At 43.6% G+C, this 27,178-nt stretch overlaps 2 protein-coding genes across 3 annotated transcripts in view; both read right to left on the reverse strand.

Moving 5' to 3' along the window:
• Window positions 1-19,209, reverse strand: part of LOC109303911 (E3 ISG15--protein ligase HERC5-like) — a 65,536-nt gene extending 46,327 nt beyond the window's left edge. The window contains exons 1-11 of one of the 2 annotated variants that reach the window (XM_019526286.1): window positions 18,344-19,209; window positions 15,473-15,605; window positions 13,133-13,209; window positions 11,221-11,442; window positions 9,576-9,667; window positions 7,802-7,932; window positions 6,194-6,351; window positions 4,608-4,684; window positions 4,141-4,241; window positions 3,420-3,479; window positions 1,145-1,247 (exon numbers count right to left, since the gene is read on the reverse strand). In XM_019526286.1, the coding sequence (XP_019381831.1) occupies window positions 1,145-1,247; window positions 3,420-3,479; window positions 4,141-4,241; window positions 4,608-4,684; window positions 6,194-6,351; window positions 7,802-7,932; window positions 9,576-9,667; window positions 11,221-11,442; window positions 13,133-13,209; window positions 15,473-15,605; window positions 18,344-18,647 (1,458 nt within the window). In that variant the 5' untranslated portion in view covers window positions 18,648-19,209. The remainder of the gene's footprint in view (window positions 1-1,144; window positions 1,248-3,419; window positions 3,480-4,140; window positions 4,242-4,607; window positions 4,685-6,193; window positions 6,352-7,801; window positions 7,933-9,575; window positions 9,668-11,220; window positions 11,443-13,132; window positions 13,210-15,472; window positions 15,606-18,343) is intronic. The other variant, XM_019526287.1, reaches the window with a different exon arrangement.
• A 2,598-nt stretch (window positions 19,210-21,807) lies between these two features.
• The window catches only part of LOC109303677 (probable E3 ubiquitin-protein ligase HERC6), a gene marked incomplete at its 5' end in the record, with an annotated part of 55,423 nt that continues 50,052 nt past the window's right edge, over window positions 21,808-27,178 (reverse strand). Inside the window, 4 exons of the mRNA XM_019525881.1 lie at window positions 21,808-22,551; window positions 23,994-24,096; window positions 24,682-24,865; window positions 26,724-26,794. Coding sequence (XP_019381426.1) covers window positions 22,343-22,551; window positions 23,994-24,096; window positions 24,682-24,865; window positions 26,724-26,794 — 567 coding nt within the window. The remainder of the gene's footprint in view (window positions 22,552-23,993; window positions 24,097-24,681; window positions 24,866-26,723; window positions 26,795-27,178) is intronic.

Genomic DNA, 27,178 nt, shown 5'->3' on the forward strand with positions numbered 1-27,178 from the left:
CCTGAGCCAGCGTGCTCAGCATCCCTGGTTCCAGCTCCAGCTCCTCCTCTGGCAGTGGGAGGGTCATGCTGAGAGCTGAAATTGGGGTGGAAGAGGCAGTGATTCCACTGCTGGTGCCCACTTCTGGACTGAGCGAAGGTGGTGCAGGTGCAGGGACGTCAAGTGCAGACACTGCTCCCACGGGCAGCACTGGTGTCATGGCTGCTCGGGAATAGAATTCATCTGCTGGCTAGCCCCACACTGAAGCTCCCTCATGCCCCAGTCAGGCCCTTTGCAGCACACTGAATTGTGGGGGAGCCCCTTAGAGCCCCCTACCAGTCAGGGCTGCTGTGCCTGGGCTCCCCATGCTGTGCCTGAACAAATTGTGGAGCTTATTGTTCCTGAGTTAATTTCTCCCAGGCGCATTTTCAGATTGCATGCCCAGGAACAGTTACTTCTGAGCAATAAGCACCACAGTTTATTCAGATGCTATAATTGTAATTGTAGACATGCCCTCAGTTTCATATTTCAGTTCTTGTGCCCTTGAGGGCCAAGTTTGAATTAGAAGTATTTAAAGAGGAAAATATCTCATCAATTGAAGTCAGGAGTTGGTAACTTATGGCTTGCAGACCTGATCCAACCTGTAGAGTCAATGGATCCAGCCCACAGAGCTGGGAGGCTTCAGTGGCATTCTAGTGACAGGGGACTTTGTCCATGCCATGCTCTGCTTCATCTGACCAGCAAAGAGCTGTCTGGTGCTGCACACCATCTGGGTGGCAGGGAGAAGTGGTGGCAGCAGTGATACAGGCTGGATCCTAGTGCCAGCCCACCTTAGGCTCCAGCTGAAACATTTCAGCTCACTACAGGAAAACGTTACCAACCACTGTCTAGCACTAGGTTGTTATATGGCTTTCTTCACCATAATATCTTGACAACCCCCAATTCAACAGTGAACAAAACACTTTCATTTTCCACTAGTAGCCTGAATATTTCTCCTTCTCTTCCTGTTACAGTCTATAAAACACTTAAAAGCGAACTTTAAACATGAAAATTTTAAAAAACCCACTTAGACCCACCTCTTGCCAGTATCCCTTTAAGGAAAAAAGTGCCAGGAACTATAACTTCTTGGTATCAGTGTAATCATAGATTCTATGTTACATCTTACCTGCTGAAAGACTCTTGGCTTCTTCTTGATCTTCTCATAAAAAAGCAGCACTTCTGATACATCTACACCTGATATGTTATGGGACGTTCCAAAACGTTTGTCTCTAGTAGAAGGGGAAAAAACAAGGATGTGAGAGGTTTCTTATTACAAGGCTAGCTTTGATGTATCTTAACACTCCCTGAATATGCAAGGAATATACCTTTGAGAAGCATTATTTTAATACCAGTTACTGTAGTTATAGTCTATAACCCATGAAATTGTTACTTCCACACTTGACTGACATCCTATACTTGCTACCCTAAACTCTTGTTCAGTGTGGCATGCATCATTAATTAGTTGTTTCCCATGTTACCTCCCAGAACAATGATGGGTAAAGTAACATTTTGTTGAATGATTTTGGATCCTTTTGGATGTTAAATACTGTGTAAGCTTATTATCAGTGTCAGTATCCAAATTAACCAGTTTATTTTTCTTTTTGGATAAAATGTTTTTCTGATATCTATGGGCATGTTCAGATGAGCATGAACATGCAATTTGCAGCACTGCAGGCCCATTTCCAGTGCCGCAAATCACATGCATCACACATACAGGCATTTGCTGCAGTTCTAATTAGCAGCATGGAGGGTTTTTATGACACAGAGATCACCCCAGCACAAAAAAGTGGAAAGGCACACGTGACAGCAGTGTACGCTTCCTGAAACTAGAGCCTGGCTGGTTGGAGCCACACTCCAGCTGCTGGCAAGGCTACATGTGCCTGGATCACTGCCACTGAAGCCCCAGGAGGCCCCCAAGACACCAGATAAGGCTGCTTGGGCCAGCTGGGGCAACTTGTCCTGTCCCAGAGCATGGATTCATGGGAATTCCCTGGGGATAAGTAGCAGCAGCACAACTACTACCACTGCTATCTGTCCCTGGGGAAATGTGCCTGCACGCTTGTCTGGACATGCCCTACATGGTGAATCTCAGCTCAGATCCTCTGCTCTCTCCATACAGTTAAAACATTGGTTACAACAATGAGAGTTAGATACATGCAAGGAGATCAGAACATTGGAGAAAGAGGAAAATTCTTGAGATCTTAAAGGCAAGATCCTAACTCCCTATGAAATACCGAAGTAAAAGGTTAGATTTTCAGAAGTGCTGAGCACACATGATTTCTACTGATTTCAAGAAAAGCTGGCTTTTCAGCATCTTGAAAAAATCAGGCTGATTATCTAAATACAGGCGTGTTCTGTGGCTGAGGGGTCTAGGTGTTAGGCTGCTCACTGAAACAGTGCCCCTTGCTGGCTTCACATTTGTGGTTTTCATGGGGGACTTCAATCATAGGTGCTGACTTTGGTCTTTGCTGGTGGGTGCTTTAACCCTGCCTCTGACCCTACTCACTTCTACTACCTCACCATGAATCCTGGTGCACTGGTTTAATTTTGCCTTCTTGTGCAGCCATATAATGTGCTTCTGCCATCTACTGGTACCAGCTTGTAAAAGCTTGATTTCAGGGCAAAGTTCTTAGCATAGCAGAGATCTAACATGTATCATATAAAACCAAAATAGCCATGGCTCATGGATGTTAAGCACCTACTATTTTTTTTGGTGGGTGCTTGAGCCCCGGAACACCCATGGAGTCGGTGCCTATGACTTTAATCATCCTCACATCTACTGATAGAGCAATACAGCAGTGCACAGGAAATCCAGGAAACAACTTCCTGGGGCAAGTGTTAGAGAGACCAACTAGAGGCTATGTTCTTCTTGAGCTGCTGCTTACAAACAGGGAAGAATTTGTTGAGGATGTAGAAATGGATAACAACCTAGGCAGCAGTGACCATGAGATTATCGATTTCAGGATCCTGACAAAAAGAAGGAACAAGAGCAGCGGAGTATGCTCCTTGAGAGAGCAGAGTATGGACCCTGAGGGAGACCCTCAGGGAACTGATGGGCAGGATCCCCTGAAAGATCAGTCTGAGGGGGAAAGGAGTCCAGGAGAGCTGGTTGTGTTTTAAAGAAACCATACTGAGTGTGCAGGAACAAACGATTATGATATGCAAGAAGAATAGCAAATATGGCAGGCAACCAACTTGGTTTAGCAGAAGACTCTTCAGTGAGCTTAAACACAAAAAGGAAGCTTACAAGAAGTGGAAGCTTGGACCAATGAATAGGGAAGAGTATAAGATATTGTTCAGGAATGCAGGGACAACATAAGGAAGCCCTGCAATATAGTTAATTTCTGGCCAATTTATACACAGCTGATTTATTATTTTGTCTCCAAATTATTGAACTTTACCTTTTTTCCAAGAAGCTTCCATTGACACAAGCCACAGATGAAAAGATCAATCTAATATTCCTGTTGATTTAAAAAAAAAATCATCATTCCAACAAGAACAGTAGTGACAAGTTTTCAGTTTGACTCCATAAAGAAGATGCATACTAACGTAACTGTTGTAAAGAACGTATAAAGACCACAACAGATCATAATGCTTCTGATGCTACAGATTCCTATTGGAAATCTCTTGGTTTATCTTGTGAATCATGTTTGTACACCTAACAGTGCAGAGCACTCCATGGAACCCTTGAAAGAATCTTAAGGCAACCCAGGGTGGTACCTTGGTTGATTATCACTAGATTAAACCAGTGAGCATCTTGGTTGAACCTTCCTCTGGAATTGCTGTCTTAACACCCAGTTAAGTTGTTTTTGTTTATATATATGCGGTAAGAAAAGAGTAAAACTGGGCAGCATGAGCACTCCCTGTACTTGCGAATGGGACAAATGCTAGAGTCCTTATTTGTCAATGTGAGCTTTCCCTAAGCAAAGCAATAAAGAAGAGCTGGACAGAGCCTCCAAACAGCAAGCAAGTAAATGCTTAATTCTGCATCTGCTATATGCTTTGCACTGTTTCCTCTAAGATTTTTTTGAACAGAGAGAACTGTATTGGGGCAAAAAAGTATTTTAAAAAAGTTCAGAGTTTACAGTATTAATGAAAAACAACACTAGGGTTCTGACTTACTTCTTTATACGTTCCCACTGCTGAGCATCTGAACAAGAAATCCATTTGTCCAACTTTTCATTGTTAACCACAGCAATTCTGTTCAGATTAATATATGGATCCTGTGTAAAATAAGGAAGAAATTTATATGAGGGTTACAGTCCAGTGGAGAAGACCTTTACATAAAGCCAGTCCTGCTTTTGGCAGGCTAACTACAAGCAAACAAATGGCATTCCCACTGAACAACCAGTAGGTGATACTACACGTATAGAGAAATGATGGCGTGACAAAAAGAGAGAAAAATTTTGCTTGTCAAGCATAATTTGGTCTGTGTAGAGATGGAGAGAGGTGGGGAGAATTTTTTACTTTGGAAGAAAATTCTACTACGGGGCTGGCTGAAAAGACCAGGCCCCTATAATATGGGAACGATGAGAAAGTAGAAGCCTGGGTCACAAACTATTTAGAAACATACCAAATACTTCATCTACCTTTTCCTTGAAGAACAGCACAATGCTTTGGTTTCCTTCTGCAATAATTTTAATCCCATTGCCTGAAGTACCATTCTCTGTGAAAGGATAAAAGAGAGAAGATGAGTAGAGGAGCCATTCATTATCTTTTGAAAGTTCAGTGCAAGAACATAGCATATAAAAAAACAAAATTCAAAAGTTAGAAGTCATCCATCCTGAAAGTGCTCCTACAAGACAATTAGTTATGATGGTAAAGTAAGTGGTAAATACATCTGTGATGGAATCCACAAGCAGCAATGGGATACTGTATACTCAGCCTCTGCAAGAGTGCAGCGTGTGAAACTAACAGCCCTGTGCAAGTTCCCAGTTAGACTTTTATAATGTTATGGGCAAATTTGTGTTAGTTTATATTTAATATTAGAGTTTTGTTTCTGCACTGCTTTTATTGTGCTGTAGGCCTGGTGTTTCTCACTTGGCATATATTTACTTGTTACTTACACTTTGACTCCATTGTTAGCAAAATCTAATGTATTTTTTCTGACTTAACTGGATGTGGTATTTTATTTCTAAGGCAACTTAAAAAAATGTTTAGATCTTTCCTTGTCAACACTTCCTATTTAAATAAAACACACAAGATGCCTGGTCATTTCTCAGATGTCTGGAAGAGCTACAAATTTTTGAGAATGAACAATGACAGTGAAAACTGTTGCAATGATCTCAAGAACTGTCTAGGCTTAAGCAGATTCTGCTGTTCAAGAACTTAAAATTGAGTTTAGTACTTGAATAGATAGCTCTTTACTTGCTTGGTTTCACCTTCTCTAACATTACTAAACATCGCCAGTGGTTCACAGGTAAAGTGAATAGGGTAGGTTTAAATGCAAGTTTTAAAATATAATATATACTAATTTTAAATTTACTTAATTAAAAAAAATCCCACCTGCAGCACATCTAGTTGAATGGCAGTAGAAATAACAATGCGAGTGAACTTTAAGGTGTGGTGCTCCTTTTAGAATTGTATTAGGCTAGAGCAAGGGTATGTGAGAGAATTCAGTGGAGTCAATGGAACAAAAGCAAAAAAATGACTTGAAGTAGATTGTACAAAGATGAATAAATGGTGGATAAACTAAATACAGAGATGCCAGATTTCTTGACACCTCTCAGAGGTCAGGCTGGGAGGTGAAGACGACATTGAGCTAAGCAACTGCAGGAATGTTTTCCCATGTCATCAGGGAAAATGCACACCAACCAGAGAAAAAGAAGGGTAGTTTTCCCTTTGGAAGTAAGAGTGACTACTCTGAGTTTGCCCAAAGTGAGGAAGTTGGTAGTCAGGCACTTTGACTTGGTCTGGGATTAAATATCCCACAGAAACTCTCTTCCATTGTATTCTTCCTTGAATGTAAGGTTCAACCATTTCAAAAGCTATTGACACTGTAGAAGAAGCTCTTTCTCTGGAATCTCTTCTCTCAACCACTCATTTCCATCTCATCATTAAATAAAATGTACTTTTTAACAAAAACAAACCACCCAAATCCCCAAACCCACAAGCCTCCCTGCTTGGGATCCATAACCAAGAAATGCAACTTGCAAAGATCTAGTACGTAAATTACCCTGGTTGTGTTTCCTATCATTCTCCTCATTCAAAGGGAGCTTGAGGGGAAGTGGTATTAACTGAGATGACTTGTCGCCGTTTCCCAGCTGCCCTTCTTCTCTGGAACCAAATGCATAGATTTTTCCCAAGGAGGAGACATAGACGAGGGTGTGCCATCTGTTCAAAGAAAGAAACTAAATCAAATATGAAAGTGAAGTTGAGCTAGTTAGGATAACACTGGGTGCACCTACATGAGATGTTTATTGTGCAGTAGACTAATTAGCTGTGCAGTAAACGTTATCTGTCTATATGTGTGCCCCTGCTAGGCTGGAGTAGATACAAGCACTATCCCGCTGTGGAGTAATTTACTGTGCAACTATGCATTTATAGATCCTGATCTGGGAATAAATTGCTCCATTCAGCTCAGCCTGCAGGGGGCCACACTCCTGCCAGTTGTAGGAGCCTCGTGGCACAGGCAACTCCTCTGCCATCCGACAGAACCACCCAGAACATGGGCTTGACCCCCTGTGCCCCCTGCGCCCCCTGCCAGCCCAGGGCTGACCTAGGGTTGCCAACTGTGTTTGAATCTATTCCGGGAGGCTTCTGAACACCTGCATGCTCTCAACACACAGTGCAAGCATGCCCACATGCTTCCATATATCAGTTACGGATTACAGTGTGTAGACTTTATGTCAGGAAAGCAAATGCACATTACTATTACATTTTAAAAACCCACTGGATTACTATATACATTGGATTCAACATTTAATATTTATTTTAATAAATGACCTATCATTTATCTCCCAGTTGACTCTCAGAAGTCTCCTGGAGATTTATATCTAAGTCCTGGAGACTCTAGGGCAATCCTAGAGGGTTGGCAGCCCTAGGCTGACCCCAGAGCCCCCTGCTAGCCTGGGGCAGACCCCGGAGCCCCTGCCAGACTCAGGCTGGCACCTGGGCAGCTGCAGCCAGAGCCTGGAGCTCCCCCTGGCTGCTGCAAGGGGGCAGAGCAGGGCAGGAGCAGCCCTGACTTAAACTGCTTTTCCCCAGCATAATTTGCTCCTGACCTGGACACACATGTAGATGCTGTGCCTGGGAGTAGTTTACTACAGAGCAATTTGCTCTGAAGTTTATTCATGTGCATTAATAGTGCATGTAGACATGCTCACTGACAGCTACATTTCCAGAGGAATTCACCTGTCTGATTCCCCATTAAAGATATAAAGGAACCAGGTTACAGCAGGTCTGTAATCAAATGCAGAGGGTACTGCCTAAAATGAACATGAGGAAATAAAGAACAACATGTGCCTCTTCAGTTTAAGAGACTACAGTCCATTGCTTCTCCATTGTTCTTTATTGCTTGCAATCTACTCTGCTTCTAATTTTGAAAATAAAGTGTTCTGCCTTGGTTTTATTTTTTCATCTGTTTCCATCTGATAAGCAAAAATAGGGGTTATGAGTGTAGTCCATGTGTGGAAAATGAATGATATTTTTAGCAGCCACTATCCACTAGAGTCAAGGCATCTGAACAATGAGTCTCAGAGATTTCTTTTTCCACCATCCTTCCATGTTTCCCATAAGCATCTCATTGCTGTTTTCAGCCTTAGAGGAAGTGGTGGTTTCTTACCTTCCACATGCAATCTGAGACACTTGTGCTCCAAAAAGTTCAGCCACAAGTCGAGGTGTCAGCTCATTCCTGGTGGAGTTGTGACCAAGCTGCCCATACCCTCCTGCTCCAAAGGTGCATACCAATCCATCCTTGGAGAGGCACAAACAAACATCAGAGGCATGTAGCCCCAAAAGAGAAGCACATGCTAAGAAAGGCATCAAAACAGTAATTGACAGAGAGAAGCCAGATCCTGAAAATGCATATGCGATTTTTTTAACATTACTCATGTAAATAGTCCCACATTGATCCATGTAACACATAACATGCTGTAATCTTACGTGATGAGTATAGGTGAAACACCATAAATGCAAAGCCTGATCCTGCATTTCTTGTATATGCAATTAACTTTAGCCCAGAGAGTACTCTTACTGCTTCAAGGATTTTATCCATGTGAGTAAACATAGCAAACAAGTTGCTATTCTGATTCACTGAAGCCATTCATAAGCCATCAAAGAGTAAAAGATATTACGGCAGCACTGGGTGCATCTACATAAGACGTTTACTGCACAGTTAACTAATTAGCTGCACATTAAACATCTTGGCATCTACATGTGTGCCGCTATTACGCTGGAACAAACTAATTTACTCCACAGAAAGATAGTATTTGTAAATACTTTTACGATGTACAAGTACTATCCTGTCGTGATGTAAAAACTCTGCAGCAGCATGTGTAGATACTGCCCAGCTGTCTGAGGCATGAGGGTGCTCAGTGTGGGGCTGCCTGCTGGTTTTACGCAGCACAATGAGCCTAGTGGAGTAGCCCCGGACTGCTAGGCTGACCCCTGGACCCCTGCCAGCTGGAGCTGCTCTGCCCAGGCTCCATGCTGTACCTGGATAAACTGTGGAACTTATTGCTCCAGAGTTAATTGCTTCTGGGTGCACATTCAAATAGTGCACCCAGGAGCAATTCACTTGGGAGCAATAAGCTCCACAGTTTATTTAGGTGCCATAATGGCACATATAGACTCACCCACTGGACAACGTGGTATGGCGACATAGTGCTGGGGATCACGAACCATGATGCTTCATCTACATCTCTGTAGTGATGTGCTTCCCCATTACAGCATGTTGCTACAGCAATGTAGCAGTGAAAAAAACTGCAAGCCGCCAGCATGGCGCAGTACAGGCTGTTACTGTGCCATCATTTAGGACTTCCAAAAGAAAGCCCTAAATGATGGTGCACTAATAATGGCACCATACAGACATGTGTAGACTCACCCACTGCATACTTAATTGCATCTTATTAACTTTGCCCCAGGCCCTGCAAACCTGGATTTAAAGTTCCACCTTCTGTCTTCCACCACTGAATGAGAACAAAACTCTGCACACAGAGTGCAAGATTTTGAGTAACTGTAATCTTGCAAAATTCACTTAGCAACTCTTACAGGCCATCTTCAAAACCCCCATGAAAGAAAGTTGTGCCATCCTATGGCACAAATACTAAAGTCTAGCAGCTAATACCTTATTTCTTTGAAAACAAGATCCACTTTTTAAAATTATGTCTTCTAAAAATGGCCTGTATCTGCTGTTAAAAAAAAGTAAAAGCTTGTATATCACCATAAAAATTGTATTTGTATATATGCCTTTTTATTTGATGCTTGCCTTCTTTCTTAAAATGTGAGTCACAATATTTGCACATGCACAATTTGCACAATTTACTGTTCTTGAAGGAATATGGCATGTCATTTTTCCTGGGCCAAGTGGAACTGAATGAATTCAAATTCCGACAAACCTTTGACAGAACAGCAGAGTGCTCACCCCCACACGAGACAAACACAGTCTTCTTGTGTTCTAGGGCTGTAATATACTGAGGGAGAGCCATGTCTAGAAAGAAAACAAACAGGCAATATAGATTGACAGGGTTGCTATGAGGAAGTAAAGCTTTAGAAAAGGACTTTCAACCATCTTGGCTATTGCTCTTTTTTAATAGCATTTTTCTTGAAATATAGCTTGTTGTTCACAAGGTGTACACCCTGACTTAGAAGATGAAGTGCTCCGTCTTACCCTTTGAGCTGTTTTGCCCATATATTCATGGTAGAACTGAGACTAAAACATGAGCCACTACTCTCACACTTGGGCCCCAAAGCAGGCTCCAAAAATCTATATTTAGGCATATACACAAGACACTAATTGCACAACAGCCGAACAACATCACGCAGTAGTGCATCACAGCACATACAGTGCTAATACACTACTGCACAGTATTATTAGGCTACTGCGCAGTAGCATTACTAAAAAAGCATTCACCAGCACTACTGTACAATAACTCTGGTAAATGAGCATTTATTTAGTTCTTTATTATACAAGTACTAAATAAATGTGCAGTAATCACTGTGCAGTATCATCTCATGTAGATGTGCCCTCAGACACTTACATTTTTGGCCTAATTTTCAAAGGTGCTAAGCACCTGCAGTTCCCATTGACTTTGGTGGGGTTTTGTGGGTATGGAGTATCTCTGAAAAGAAAATCATGTCATATATATTGTATTGTTCTGATTAGAAGGCTATTTATTTTTCCCTCCAAAAGAAGCACTAACCCCCACACTCCATATCAGACTTATACACAGGATTAACCTATAATCGGACCCCCTACAGTCCTGACTTGCATACTTGCAATATGCTTGTGCATGCCATAAAAAATACTGTCAAAAACTTTTTAAAGCAGTTTTTATTCTACTATTTTTAGTGCATTTAACTCCTTAGGCCCTCTCATTGGTTAATTGATTCTCCCATGGGATTTTGTCAGGGTAATAGCAGTCTTTATCTGTAGTTATCAATTTATATTTAGGGAAAAGCATTTTTCCTAAAATTGAAACAGAAAACACACAGTTGGCTTATAATATGAATAACATGATACTCAATTAACCCAGCTTTCTGTGTTCATATTGGAATGGGGTGGTTGGTCTTTAGTTTTCCTTTCACTTTATATTTACAGATAGCTAGCCTAGGACTTAGTTTTCCTGGCTGACCCTTCAAAGTAATATCCATTATTCTGTGACATTATTGTTATTGTTTTCTCTGGACTACATAGCCGGGGTACTGAAAGGTGGCATGTTACGAAACAGAAAATTAAAGGAAGATGAGTAGCATAACGTGGACTTCCTCAATCTACAGTACTCCGATGGATAATGGAAAAGGACTCTCAGGCCTGACGGCTTCATGAGCTCACATAACCAACTGCTGAATGATTCGTTTTCCCTTTCAAAGCTGAACATCAAACTCTTCCTTGCATCTTCAGGAGCTGACCTAGACTAACTAGTACATGCACAAAAGTCAGTGGGGGTTGCGGTTTCCAGGTATAATTGCTCTGCTAGTGTTTCATATTCCTAGCTAGGTTGGCAAAATCTTACTTAAAAGCTTTTGTGAATCTTTCCTTACCTTTTGTGTGCCCCAGTCCCAGCTGTCCAAAACTGTTCTTTCCCCATGAGTAGACAGCCCCTGACAGGGATAGGACAAGACAGTGAGCTCCTCCTGCAGCAATCTGAGCTACAGGGATGCCCTGGAGGTCCTTCACCAGCTGTGGCATCTTGGGGAATGTGATCTGGCTTCTGGCTCCGAGCTGGCCATGGGAATTCTTTCCCCAGGTAAAGAGCTCACCTCCTTCACACAAAAAAACCATGAGTACATCTCAGTTTCAAAGATAAAGTTTTCCATTTATTGAAATGCCAAGTGTGTGAGCATGAATCCAGAGCCCACATAAGACATGACAATGAGATAACCTAGCTCCCAGACCCATCAAGTGCCAACAGTAAGTTTAGCTTTGGCACCTGATTGGGTCCAGCCTCCTCTTTCTTCATATCATGACCTTCCATCAAGACCTGTCAACAGTCAAATGATATTACCATGTAGGGACAAGAAATCAGGTTGCAAAGAAGCACCAGGAATAAATTCAGGACTAGCTGGATTCTGATTCTGAAAATCAAAAACTATACCCTACATGTTGTGATGAATAGAAATTTCCCTGATCCTCAATGCTTTGTAACACAGCTCAACCAGAGATGAAAGCAATCATTATAGAAACTGATCATCCCCATTTTACACATATGGAAAGAGAAAGTAATTTACTCAATGGCACAAGCTAAATACAATCAAAAAGCCCAAGGCTGAATCGATTCAATCTTTGGTTTAGTCTATGCAGCTTAGACTAACCTGCAAGCACCAAGTGAACAGATACTGGAAATGCAGCCACATGCCTGTAGGGGGCCAAGCCAGAAGCCAGGGGTCACTAAAACACACCTCCATTTATGTGCACTGAATTTCTATTGGCTTACAGATTTGAACCAGTTTCCGATCACTTATACTGATTTATGTGTAATTTCTGTCCCTAGCCATAGAGTGGCAGGGTTGGGAATAAAACCAGGAACTCCTAACTTCTAGCCTGATGCTTAATCTATAAGACAAGCTGTCTTTTGCTATCTCTTAAAGATCCAATCCTGTAATCTTTGCTCAAGCAAAAGCTTCTGGCATTGCTTCGTTAGAAACAGAGTGAGTAGAATTCAGAACAAGAGGCATAGGCGACTGGTAGGGGGTGCACATGCCCTCCCTGAAGGGGCCGGTGCCCCCTGACGGCTGACACTGATGCTGTTGGTAGGACTGGTGCCCCCCACAACAGGGCCTCTGTCATCGGCGGCTTCAGTGGGTGCCTCTCTAGATTCAGGAGGCACCAGTCATTCACGACAAGAGGCCTCTCATACCTTCACGGGCAGGAATAAATGACAGGAAAAAATCTAGTGAGAGGTGGTAAAACAATAACCTAATCTCATGGGAAAACATTGTCTCATGTCTTTCATAGGAAACCAGCACGTGCAGTTAGAGAACAGCACAGCCTCAGATACACGAATTAATACATACATGTCAAAATGGGTGAAGTGTAGCCGTCTTAGACCCTTATACAGCCCTGTTACATCTGTATCATATTCAATTATTTATTTATTGATGCAACACCTCCAGAAGGTACAATATCTGCATTTCACAGATGAGGAACCTGCTGACAAAAGCTCAGCAACTTAAAAGGTATTTGGTCATTTATTACCCAATAATTTTGATGATAATCAGATGGGCAAATACCTTTAAATATCTGGTCCTGAATCTAGGTCTCTCAAATTCTACTCTAATAATCTAATCATTAGACCATCTTCTCTATTCAAGACCTGTAAACAGTTTCTCATTTAGTGATCACCATGCCATGATTTTGTTCTTATCTAATGGTGATACTTAAAGGGCTTGCTTTTGAGGATAGGGATGTAATAATGTGACTGATTTTAGAGAATGCACTAAGGAAGGAGCTTACCTTTAGACAGTGCCATAGAATGATGGTCTCCACATGCAATCTGAACAATAGGCTTGTTTACTAAATCTTCCAATAGTCTGAGAGGGGAAAAAAGTACAGAGTACTATGAATCCAACATAAAGGACCTTGGTCTTAATTCCACAGGAGCCAGCCCAAGGATCCAATTTGTAATCTTTTCTATGTTTTTCAGCTCTTCTTGCCAGAGCTACTGGGAAAATATGGCCTAATTCTAACATTCCCCACTCTTTTTTTGCATATTGTTGTGGTCCAACTGAGTTGACTCCAATTTGCACCAGTGTATATACAAAAGGAGGCCCAGATCTTTAACGATAGAAACTTTAGCTTGGGCACAGTTACAGAAACCAACACCGTACAATGGTACTGTAGTTATAGACCTCCTGTAGCTCAATCAAGAACACAGTTCAACAAGAGGAGATGTTTTATATGGCCTCAGTTCCTGGCCTGTCAGTTGTCCCACTCAGAAAAGTCTGACTATTCACAGACTAGGACTCCCATATTTTCTACTACTCAGCATGAGAGAATACAGTGCTTTGATAATACATGTGATCCAGTGCTTGAATGGTCCTCAAAATGCCCCATTTCTTTCTGGATTAAAAAGAAATGTTGTAGGCTCCAAAGCGGATTCTACCCTATTCCCTCCTTTGTGACAGAAACACCTCTCAGGCTACTGTACTTTTCCTGCCAGTTTTAGAAAAAATAAGCTATCCTTGCTTGTAACCACAGAGCTGTTCCCAATGCACTACCATACAGGAATTAACACTGGCTGGGTGTTAATGATATAGATCAGGGGTGCTCAACCTCTAATCTACAGATAAGATGTGGTCCTGGGTGCTGTGTCATCCATCCCATGGGATTCCCCATGGCTCCAGAAGTTTGGTGGCAAGGGAGTAATAGTGCTGCTCCCCTGCTGCCAAATCCGTGAGCCCACAGGAAGCCCTGGGCCCTGTGCACTGGATCTGGTGCCCAATAAACAATGTGCAGAGCCAGGTGGGGGCAGTGCTGTCCCAGGAGACAATCCCAATGTGGAGGCCTGGGGGGGAGGGAGGTGCTGGGCCCCAGGGCCCAATCCTGGCATGTGGAGGGCGAGGGGGGGACGTGTTGGGTCCCCAAGACCCATTCTCTGTGTGCAGGGGGGCAGGGGGCAGTGCCAAGCCCCAGAGCATATTCTGGCCTGTAGAGGGGCCCTGTGAGTGCCACTGTTACAGACAAAGCTTCTCCTAAAATACTCTGTTGTTGTCAAAGACCCTTAGGCAGAAGGGGAACACACCTGAAAATAAACCAGTGCTTCAGTCTCTGCCACTATGTGTCCTTGTCTCTACAACTGCTCTGCTCTCACACCCTACCCCAAGAGGCAACTGTGAGGGGCTCCTCCTCTCCTCAGAACCTTCTTCCTCAAACTCTTCCTTCATCCCATCACTATCACCAGGCTTGGGAAAACGCCCGGGCACCCAACTCTAAGTGATTTTCCTTCAGCTCTATCTCTCTGCCTACATCTGCTCCCCTGGCATCCCCCCAGGGCTACAAAGGTAATAAAGAAGAACTCTCATCTGCCAGTCCTCCTCTGTCTGAGCCAGGTTACCCACTTCTATCCTCCTCCTCTCCTGCCTGGGAATTTGTTGCAGACATAGAGGGGCAGAGATAGCCTGACCTAGAAGCCCTCAATAACCCCATCATACTGTTCTTCTGATCTCCGCTTTGCCCACCAAATGACTGTCAATTATAGGTGCCGACTCCCACTTGGACTTTGATGCTCAGTTCTCAGCCACTAACCCTTATTTTGTGCTTCACCTATCATGCTGGCAACCCAGATAACTGTACAGTCTCTCACTTCCACTTCTCAATGCTATTGTTTTATCACCCTTACCTTCTGTGCCATAAACTAGCTCTAGACCAGCTCCTTCTCTTGGATCACTCTGATTCTGGTCTGCATCAAACCCTGGTCTCACCATCTGACCATTATTCCCACCCTTACACTCACTCCAATCCAGTGAGACATTCCCTACCAGTGGCAACACATAGGGGGTGCACAGGGGTGCATGTGCACCCCCTGAGAGCGCCAGTGAACCCCCTGACCAGCCGCACTCACCTCTTAGGCAATTGGTGGGGGGGCAGGCAGTGCCCCCCGCCCTGCAAGCACCAGCCAATCGCTGCAACTGCTCCCAGAAGCGGCTGCAGTGATTGGCTGCAGTGATCAGCCATCGCGGGATTGGCCGCAGGTGTCCCCCCAGGCAGCGAGATTGGCTGCGGGGGACTCCCCCCGGTTGGTGGGATGATGTGCCCCCCCCAACTAAGATGGCACCAGTCACCCATGTTCCCTACCTTATTTCAGACTTATTTGTTGTGGTTGAAATACTGTGCTCAAAAAGTTTGCCTTCCGAGGAGAGAATGAGCATATGGGTAGCTTCAGTGTCCAAGCAATCCACCCGCGTATTCTTTCTTAAATTAACATATCCTGCAAAGAAAATTGAGATAGAAACTATCATCATTTTAAGACAGTGGACAAGGCTCTGAGCCTTTCTGGATAGGGTGGCATATAAATCTAAATCTAAATAATATTAATTCCTAGCAAAATCATGAAATGTTAATGCTCTCAGAAGGAAAATCTGTCTCAGTATAAACTTGAACAGTAAGTCACTAAACAGACATATATGGCTGTGCCACAGAAAGGTAGGTACAGAATACAGACAGCTGTGAAGCACCTGAAGTGGTACCCACCTTAGGTTTCAGTAATAGCCCCACCTTCCTTGTCTAACGTTGAGTCGGGGTTGTGGTCCAGTGCAACCACACACTTTGCAGACAGAACTTTCCAGGCTCCTAACACAGCTCCAGCCAACCTACAATATCAATAGCACCTTTGTTTCCAGCCCCCCCATGTCCCCCGCAAGGAATGTAGTGGAATGTAGCACAAAGTAATTATATTTCATAGACTGATTTTGAAAGGCGCTGAGCACCTGGCTCTTTCTGCAAGTGCTGTTTTGTCTGAAAGTCAGACCACCAGATTAATACACATGAAAAAGACCTTGCAGATGTTCACATTTCCATCCCACCAATTCTGCTGGCTCTTTCACTTGTGTGCACATCCACTTACACAAGGGGAAATATATTAATCAATGTCACAATTGCATTCAGGCTGGCTCTCCAGTTCAGATACACAACAAGCTTTCTTGTTGGTGTTCCCAGGTCTGCAGGAAATGTTTCAAGCCATAATGTCATTGCGACTATGGGTGCAGTTGGCTATTGGACTGGCACCAATGAAAGGAGAAATAATGTTATTGGCTATCGGCTTTTTTTGGTAGTTGTAGCAGATAATTACAGCCACATGCCTAGAGCACCCTGGTGAGCATAGTCTGGTCCCTGCACCCCACCAATGGCCCAAGCCTACAGTAGACTACATGTCCCTGTGGGCAGTGGGAGGGGGCACCGGAAGCAGTCTCAGGGTGCTGTGCTCAGTGACACAGGGACCATACCAGATCCTGCTGCTGCTGCTGCCATTGCAATATTGCATGCACAGCAGGGGTCCGGATGCCAGGGCTGCTGTAGAGATGTTGGGCTGCGCATGGGTGGGGTAAGGCGCTGCATGAGGGACATTCTGCTCTGCCAGACACTGGATGCCTTTGCAAAAGTGACTTCTCCCCGGTGGCCCTTGGCACTTGGCTGTGCAGGGCCTGCTGATGCTGAGGCAGCAGCATGTTTCAGCGCTCCAAATGGGCCCATTGCCACTGTCCACACACTGGCTGCCCCACCTGCTCGGGATGGCAGCATGGGCTGTGCAGGGAGTGGGGCTGCAGGTAGGAGCTGTGGACAAGGGGGCAACTTGCGTGGGAATAAGGCAGTCACCGCCTTCCTCCTCAAGGGCCAAAAGAGGCAGGAAGTATGTGTGTGTTATAAATACAAAACAAACAAAAAAGGTTTATTTATATCAGTAGTTTAAAATGCCTTGCACTATTACTAAGTATCAGTTATCAGACCAGAATTGGCTGATATGGTTGGTTAATCATCCGCTATCAGTATTGGCCAAGAGAATTTTTATTGGCGCACCCCTAATTGCAACAACAAAAGAAATAGCCAGAAATGTCTAGTCAGCTTAGGTTTTGTAGCCTCTTTAACGGTAACACAGCTTGAGCTCACAGAGCAATTGACAGTTTCCCTTTAAATATAATTTCTCTACCATGCAATGTGGTACACACCTTTTGCACCAGACCTACTGCATTTCCACAGCCGAAGTATCCTCTGACGAATCATCTGAACTTCATAATTAGACTAGGACTGCTGCATTTAGGTATCAGTCCTAGGCAATCCACTCAAAGGAGGTAGGACATACCAGGAGAGAGGAAGTAGATCACAAATGGAAAATGACTACATGGGAATGCTAGTAACGTTTATGGACAACAGCTTTTACCTACATTGTAGACTCAGCTCAGTAGATGCACACATGCATTGTATATAAGAGAATCTCAGATAACTTCAAGAGCTCATTGTATCTTTAAACCATCCTCCTATATACATCTTTTATTTGCCTTCTAACATAATAATTTCTGGTTCTTCTGTTATAGTCCAGTCCACTCATAACATTTGCCCATAAAAAGAAAGCCAGTGATCAGGGCTGACACCCACTTCCCCAAGGCCTTCAGATGGCTGAGAACTGAACGAGAGGCAAGGATTTGTAATGAAAATAAAGTGCTGAGGATTGTGGGGAAAAGGCTAATTCCCCCATACTCTGGTGTTGTATCAGGAGGAGGAGTCTGGACTTGGGTCTCCCCTGAGCCAGTCAGCCTGTGTTTTCCCTGGGTTGCATTCTGCTTTCTCTAGAATGGAAACTGAAACTAGAGTGTTTCAACAGAGAAAGGAAACTGTTCTGGTGACAGCGATGTCAGAGAACAGGACCTGAAACAGCAGGAGTAGAAAAGTCACCCAAAGACTTTTGTGAAGATCAGCCTGAGTCCCCTTGATCCTGAGATCAATTTAATTTACAAAGGAAGAGCAACTCAATGTAAAAAACATAGATTTAAGAATAAAATTGCACCAGGGGTAGCTACTTAACTCTCATTGGGATAGATCTGGGCATCTAACAACCATAGAGGGAAACTTTCATGGCTAGTTCAGATCAGCATGATTTGATTACATCAGTGGAACAATTTCATTTCCCCCTCCCTCAAGATCTGCCCCTGAGCTTTCCAAACACATACTCACTAGGTTTCCTGGGATGACCCTGGCGTTCATCTCCTTGGTCAAAGATGAGAACACTCCCATTTTTCTCCACTACTGCAAAGTAGTCCTGTTTGCAGTGTATCTGCCGGATTTCTTGTGCGCACTTTTTGAAGAGACTGGGATGGCACCGTTGCGTTGGGAAAAAAAACAATGAAGGCAAGGATGATGAAGATGGTGCAGCTGGTGGGGGTAGTGGCGGCAACGGTGGCAGAGGCGACAACAAACCCCTTTTCCTCTTGCTGTGATGCCTGGGGGTCTGGCAGTCCCTTGGCATTTTCTTAGGCATCCTGATATTGTTGTCTTCACTGTGACCTAACTTGAGTCAGGCAGGGATCTGGGACAGAAGGTCTGCTTTAACCTATGCAGATGGCAAACCCTGCAGAGTCCAGTAGGGTCAGGTCTGGATACAATCCTCCTGTCTCCCAGTTCGTGTTTGAGCAAGGAACTGGGATGAGACAAGCTTCAAGAACGTGCAGGAAAGAGTTAGCAGCAGCTGTGAGTTTTGTCAGGCTCTGCCAGTGCCACTGAAGCTCTGGGCTGATGCTGCGTCTCCTCCTCCAGCTGGCAACCAGTGTAAATACCGCTCAGCTGAAGAGGGAGGCTCCTCCTTGCTCTGGAGGAGGAAGCAGGCAGGAGGTGTGTCCTTGCAGGAAACTGATACTGGGCTTTCCCCAGGAGGAGGGAGAAGGGAAAGCAAAATTTGCGCATGACAGACAGCGTGAGGTGGTTAACCACATTAGTCTGAAGTCAGGCAAAAGGCATAACAGGGGGAACGTCAAGGATAACAGAGGCAGTGATCAGCCCATTGTAAGGCACTGCAGAGCCTCACTGCTGCTCTGCGGCTGGGTTTCTTCACCAGCTGTCCAGCTGAGCTGATACAGCCAGATCTGGCCTGGTAACAACTGGTTGAGCCAGGTGGTGTCAGCAAAGCCTTGCTGATCTCCCTATCTGAATTGAATGGGACAGCTGTATTGCTTTTCTCCAGTATTGTTTTTTCTCCTGGGTCCATTCAGTAAATGCAACCATAAGGAAAGTGTCGTTTCCAAGCATTTGGTGCAGTTTCTGGGTTTTCATTCTCCTATCCCTCAGAAACAGCAGCCCTCCAGATCAGGAGAAGACACAAATATGATTTACAAGATAAACTCAAGAGATTTCCAGTAAGAATTCACAATATTAAAACATTCTAACCTGCTGTGGGCTTTCTATTCTGAGTGCATTGCAACAGAACATTTTTTCTGTAGTAAAAAACAAGGGAAAATTAAGATCTGGCATTTTCTGAGAGGTGCCTTAAGTCTAACAAGGGTTGCCTTGGGTGTTAAAAGTTTAAGAACCACTGCACTAAACTGTCTTGTCAGGAAGTGAGAGTTTATTGGATCAACTGTACAGTTGGGATAGAAGTCTGGTCTGACAAGCTTCTGGACACAAAGCACCTTTCTTCAGTTCTGGGAAAGAAGCAGACACAGACTAAGCTAAACAGAAACCCCCCCACAAAAACAATGGTTTGTGTTTAACTCCATGTAAAGGCTGTCATAAAAAACAGATAGTTTGATGCAATTGTTCGTAAACTTTTAACACCCAAGGCACCCCTTGTTAGACTTCAGGTGCCCCTCAGAATAAAAAGTAGTCAGCTCATTCATTCCCTTTTTCCACTAGCAGAGCATGCACATGACCAAGTAAGTGGTTTTACTTCTTCATAAAGAAGAGTGTAGAATGAAGGCAATAATTAGAGCCACATGAACACAAAAGCAGGATGCAATTTTATTGGGCCTGTAAATCAGAGTAAATAAAAGAAAATCATAGCTTTGTGCAACAAAATGCCAAGTACAGATAGCTGCATAATGTTTTTATTTTCTAAGCAGATCACATTGATTTCATGAGTAAGTTTTACTTAGTATAATATTGGTCTGAAATTTATATTTTGGTGTGTATCTAAGTACAGAAGAAACATTTTACTGAGACATTATTACAGAAGTTTCTCATCAAATATATTTAACATTCTTGTCCACTTCCTTGTTGAACCACAATCTTCCAGAGAATTATTCAGAAACAGCAACATTCTTGCATCATATATGATATTGCATTTATTAACACTTTTAAGTTTCTCACAACAAAATAGGGTCCAAGAAGTTTCTTTCATTAAGAGAAAGACAACAAATCTTGTTTCAATAACTAGCAGTGTAATCATGGAGTTAGTGAAAGTTGACAAACTAAAGTTAAATTATAAATAGGAACTGGCCAGCTTTATGTTTTGGGTGCAGCAAACAGGTTGTTCTGTTTATATATTTTGAGAGATTAGAGAATAGGTCTAAGGACATGAAATGCTATTTTGTATTTTCTTTGAACTTTTCTTTTAATAGTGGGCAGTGGCTACTTATATTTGATTGTAGCATAAGAAAATATTCTCTTTTTCTTCTTACACATTTTAAAACCATGTTTTACGAAGTATCTTACACAACACCTGTTCCCTGAGGCTAGGGACAGATATTCAAAAAGCCTGAGCCTGAATGGATTCAACCTTTGCAGGTTAGTTTAACATGGCTAGGCTAAACCAATTTGTAATGTCATAAACATTCTCTCTGGACTGAGGAAATTCAGGCACATGCCAGTGGCTCTGGCTAGAAGCCACGGGGTGCTAGAGCAGCCCTTCCTTCCCTTGAACAATGCTGAGCTGAGGTGGGGTGTGGCCAAGCCTGGGCAGGACCTCTGATTAAAGAGGTCTGTCTGCACCATCCCAGGCTTTTTCCCACTGGCTGCTCAAGGGGTGGGAGTGTTGAGACAAGGGCGGGGGGAAGGGGGCGGGGGAGGAGGGAGTGTGCAGTGCATGCATCTATTGATGATACGGAGCTTTTCAATCCCCCTCCCTGCTTCCTTATACTGTCTGCACCAAACTGATAGGCAAGCAAGCCAGCAGGGGGCTGATAACAGTGTTTATCACACCATCAGCAAAACAATAGCCTCTCTGACCTGTTAATTAGCTCCAAAAAGCCCTAAGCGGATGCTGTTCTGTTTGCCTGTCCCAGTGAAATTGGAGACAAACACACAGACACCTCTCAACATTAGTTAGCATACCACATGCCTAGGGTCCATGAGGCTGGGGTCCATGCTGTGGGAGATGGAAGGGAGGGGGGTTCCTTGCTTCAGCAGTGAGCAGCAAGGGGGGTTGGGGCAGGGGGAAGCCAGGCAAACCCTGCTGTACCTGCAGTCTCTGCCACAGCTCTGGCTAGGGAGCAGGACAGCGAGGCCAGCTCTGTTCTCTGGAGCAGAGAGCACAGCCCAGACAGCATGGCGGGATGCTGGGAGTCTCTGGTTTAACTTAAACCAGGAAGGGGTCTGGGACAGACACTGCATAAAACAGTTCAACCCAAATCAGTTAAGTCTGATACTGCTTTCAACCAGGTTTATCTTAAACCAGTTTCAGCCATTTTTAAACTGGTTTATGTGCACTGAATGTATGTTCTGTTACAGGTTTAAACCAGTTTTTGATCATTTAAACCATTTTATATGTAATGTCTGTCTGTAGCCTGGATGATCAGAATATTTTGAATGTGAGATTATGTGCTGTCACAGTAACTGAACATAGTTTGTTGGTTTGGTGCAATAATTAGATAGCAGATAGAATATCACTTTGTAAAACAGCAACTCTAGATTGACACTAGAGTCTCTCTCATCCTTTCTGTAATCAAACCTATTTTAGGCTGTGCTCTAAAACTGCTCTGGTTTTTAGAGACTCAGTCCAACCAGTACATTTAGATACAGTAATTAACCTGTGTTTTTCTAGAAGTGTGACCTTAACTAATTCTGACACTACTGATCAAAGGGAACTGCCACCAAAGCCTTAAAAAAAAAAACAACCCCAAAATTCAAGGTAATCTATTACTGGATTAAGTTCAACAGGAGGCTTGATACATACGGAATCCAAAGTCATGAGACTAGAGAACAATCTGTTTCTCAGTGATGGTTGTGATGCAAGTTTGTGATTCACTATTTTCCAAACCCCCGGTTGTTCCTGAGAGCAGTAAAAAGCTTCTCCTTGAGAATTTCTTTGTTTGAATATGGTGGAAGGAATAGGATTTGAAAGCAAGTTTGTGCTTGAGGAAAGTGATCTTCTGACAGAACCCCATTGAAACAGAACTTTATCCTTATGCAGTTCATTCCCAGTATAGGGATCCGGTCACTTCCTGTAAGAAACACTGCAGAGCAGAACAGGATTAGATTTTTCTGAAAGTATTAAATTGTACTTTCAAATTACCTTTTAAAAATATAAATTTTAAGAATTAGTATTATAGATATACTACACATGATATTTATTATCATTGACAAAAAGACAGCATGTTTCATAGGAACCTATTGCTCATAATGCTTTTTTGAATGATATTCCAATTATTTATGGTGCATTGCACCAAACGCCTGGCTAGTAAGGCACACAGACAATGCCCTTATGAAATGCTTGCAACCCAAGGCCTCAGTCCTACAAACACTTACACCACTGGTTGTCAACTTTTCAGAATAAGAGAACCCCCCATAACTTTTCTGAAATGTGCCGGCATCCCCACTGTTGTGCTCAACTTATCTCAGTGGCTCTCCTACCTGCTTTTGGGTTTTCAGGGAACCCTAATCTAGGAGGAGCACCCATATGTGCCAGCCCTTCAGTCAGGCTGTGCACAAGATGCACAGGGCAGTTTTACCTGGCAGCAGTGTTAACCAGTTGAGAACCACCATTGTGCTCAACTTGCCTCAGTGGTTCTCAACTGGTTGCTACTGTTGCCAGGTAAAATTGCCCTGTGCATCTCATTCACAACCTGACTGAAGGCCTGTGGCACATGGTTGCTTTCGTTCTGATAATCCTAAAATCAGGCAGGAGAGCCAGCTTGTGCTACAGCCCTTCCCAATCTGACTCTGTACAGCGTCTCCCAGAAACAGAAGTTTATGAGACATGTCGAACTGTCCGTGCATTACCACGAGCATGGGGGAAAACACATGAACGATGTGTGCCTCCAGAGGCTGGGGGGGCACGGTGACCATCCGAAGGCAGCGGCAGCGGCAGGAGCAGTGAGTGGCAACCGCCCGCAGGCACCGCTGGCAGTGTCAGCAGCACTTCTCTCAGGGGGTGCATCAGTAATCTCAGGGGATGCACATGCACCCTCATGCACCCCCTACATGTCACCAATGGGGGAACAGCCTGAGAAGGGCTATAGCATAAACTGGCTCTCCTGCCTACTTTAGTTATAAGGGAACCCTAACGCAGGACTGCAAGTGCACAGGGCAGCTTTACCTGTCTGTTGCTGCAGCAGTGACAGCATCTGCATCACAGCATCTAAAGGTCTTGTGGCACGCTGGGGTACCATGGACCCCAGTTAAGAACCACAGGTTTACACATATGCATTGTCTCAGTGATAGAAGGATACCAGAAGGACTATTCATGTGCATAAAGGGCTTGATGCAAAGGGTATTGAAAGTAATGGCAGTATTTCATTCAGATATCATTTTTACTCTACAGTAATTTTGTATTGTAGATCCCTAATTCTGTGCCAACAAAGAATGACTCATGATAGCTTATCATATTTTAAAAGATTTTCCATTGGCTGCATTTTAAGGAGAAACAAAATTATCTGTTCATGGAAATGATACCTACAAAGAAAGCCCTTCTTCTCTTCTAGAAGTAGGTCGTGGAAAACCTCCCAAAACATTTTGATGGTGGGATGTGATGGAGTGTATATTCCATGATACTCTGCATTCTTCAAAGTTGATCAAATTATGAGAGAGAGAGAGAGAGAGAGAGAGCGCTTTATTCTAAAGATATGAAACTGGGTGGATAAAGGTTTCCCTCGCTTTATGCTGTACATGCGTTCCTGGAAAACACTCAAATTCACATACAGGGAACCCACTTTACAATGCAACAAATAAGGATACGTTCTAAGACATTGACTATACTGACCCCCAAGCCCATTTCTACCACTTTTACAAGACAATATTGGTACTCACCAACAGAAGACAGTACACACAAGCACAGGGCACTATCATAATGGGGAAGGCAACTACAGACAACATGTTGCAGACAATGAGCGAGGAGCACAGATCCACACAGGAGACTATATTTTGGTGTACACATCACTCCCACAATGCACTGCACAAAGCACCTGACTGTGGACTTCCACCACACCAATTGCATAAGAGTGAATTTACCTCTCATATAGCGAATTTTGGTATAAAAAGGGTCATCGCATAAGAGCAAATTTGCACATACAGAACCTGCATAAAGTGCGGGAAACCTGTAAATCAACTTAATATAGAAGAATATTCTCCCACTTCTCCCCTCAAACCTCTTCAAACTTGTTCCAGTCATAATTTGTGTTTCCAATGGTCACCTCCATCAGTTCTTCAGGATGAAAGAATCTAACTATATCTTTGTCCAGGACTTTGTAAAATCCTCTCTTGAATTCCTCATACACCACTTCCACTGACTTGTTGAAGATGTAATCAATGTACTTATTGATAAAGTCCCTCCTTTACAGACAAGAGAGATTTTGGTTAGCTTATACATGTGTTCGTTGAACACATAGGACAGCAAATACATCCATCTTGCTCACAGAAATATACTAGAAACAAAATAAAACAAAAATAGTTTTAAAAAGGTATTTTTTTCTCCCTCTGAGAATGAGAATTATATTCCTCTAAGAAAAAGGTGAAAAAGAAGATTGTCACTTAATGGTAAAGTTCACAGTCATAAAACTCTAACAAGAAAAATGCTTCTCCTGGTTCTCTGCATTCCTGGCCAGGAAGTCTGATTCTAATCAAACTGATTGTTTACTAGCGTTAGTAGTCTCATTGAAGCCAGGACAGTCCAGCTCCTCATGGCAGGAACGTAGCAAACCTCCCAGGTTTTTCTTTTTTTTTTTTAAACTTAAAAATACATTCCTTCCCCTTCTCCAACCAATTCTGACTTACTCTCTGCCCTGTCTATCTGTATGAACCCATGCAGTGTTTGTGTAGTTTTGTGTGCATGTACATAATTTTGTATCATGCCCTCCTGTCTAACAGCGCACTATTGAGATCCCAAGTGTTGATCTGGCACGTGTCAAGTCAACAGGAAGAGCTACATTACATATTCCCAAGAATTTGTAACAAAAGGGAAAAAATACTATTCAGAATTATTGCTTCACTAGGAGGGAGAAGGAAATGGAGGATAAAGAAGTGTCCTAAGATTTCTGAACTCTAGAAGGAGGGACCCAATATTTTGCAATTTCACAAACGTGCTGGAAAAAAATGTTAGCACATCTCTCAGACATGTGCACAAAGATGAGCTGTTTCCAACAGGCTTGTCTGGGTGGTAGGTCAAGGGTTCATACATTTTTGATCTGAGTTCTTCAGTGAATGAAAAGGAGACAGGGACTGAAGCTGAACATAAGTACAAAGGAGACACATAACCACACCAGGACTTAAATATACAGAAGACAGTGTTATGGGCAGAGCTGACAGATTTCTATGCAAATTCATAAATCTGTGGTTTATATTGCATCTGCCCACCCACATTTTTCACTGTCAACTAAGCTACCTCAGAGTTTACCTATTTCCAATTCCCACATATGTACTAGGAACTGGACTGCCTAAAAGAGAATCCTAACATGAAAAGCAGCAGTATTGCTCTCACTCCGAGGCAGGGATGGGCATAATATGACCCATGGGCCAAATCTGGCCCACCAAGGGACTTTGTCTGGCCCATGGCTGGTTGCTTGGTCCCACCTGGCTTAGGCAGACAGTCCCACGATCCCTGGGTGTGCAGCAGGCCTAGGATAGCATGGCAGCTGGACTCACTTCCCAGCAGCAGCAGATCCTTCCAGCTGCCACCACTGCCAGATCTGGCCCTACTGCCTGGGCACCCTGGCCTTTCCACCCCACACCCACTGCTGGGGGGCACCTGACAGAGCAAGCAGGTGGGTGGGTGGATGGGACGGGGCCACAGCTGGGTGGGAGCCATGTCTGGGAGCCGGGATAACAAGGCAGTGACAGTGCGAGGCTGGGGCCCAGGGCAGAGCCACGATCCACTGCCTGCATGTTCCTGTGATGGGCGTCAGTTCTGTGGGCAGGGGCACACAAGAAGCAAATCCCAATCCCAGCCCTGACCCTGTCCACTGGTTCTAATCTCAGATGCCGCTCCCTGCCCACCCACAGCCCCACCCTAACCACCCAGCCAAGTACAGAGCAGAGCCATTAAGGGAGATTTGGTGAGCTGGTGCTAGGGGGAAGGGTGTTGACTGGCCTGCAAAAGTTCACCAAAACTCCCTAAGTGGCCCTTGGCTGCTTTGAGGCCTGGTTGCAAAAGACTCACTAGCTAGAATTTTTTAAAAGATCAGTATCACAATACTTGTTTTTACTGGTCACAGCAATGGAACTGCCATTTGGAATCAGGTCTATGTCCTTGTTGTCCCATGATATCTGAAACCATAAAAATAGCTTTATGAAAAAGTATTCAAGGCAAGAAGCACAGTAATCTTCTTCCTGATAAGTGGTTCCCTATTAAATCATTCAGTGCGATTATGTGGTACGTGTTTACAGAAACCTTCAAAACTACATGACAGCAGCAAGAGAAAGATGGGTGCAAATGTGACAATGATTTCCATAGCTGCTGGAAATTACTGTTGTAAGAATGTACACAGAGACCAAGAGTACAAGAATGTACTCTTCTGTATATTTGCAGGAATGCTCGTTTTCTTTAATCCCTGGAAACACACAATTTATGTCCTTGAGTTTTTGCTTGTGTCATCTTTATTTTTTGCCCCAATTTTGTGTGTGTGTGTGTGTGTGTGTGTGTGTGTGTGT

Source organism: Gavialis gangeticus, unplaced genomic scaffold (assembly GCF_001723915.1).
Source record: "Gavialis gangeticus isolate Ggan-Ray unplaced genomic scaffold, GavGan_comp1, whole genome shotgun sequence".
Taxonomy (NCBI): Eukaryota; Metazoa; Chordata; order Crocodylia; family Gavialidae; genus Gavialis; species Gavialis gangeticus.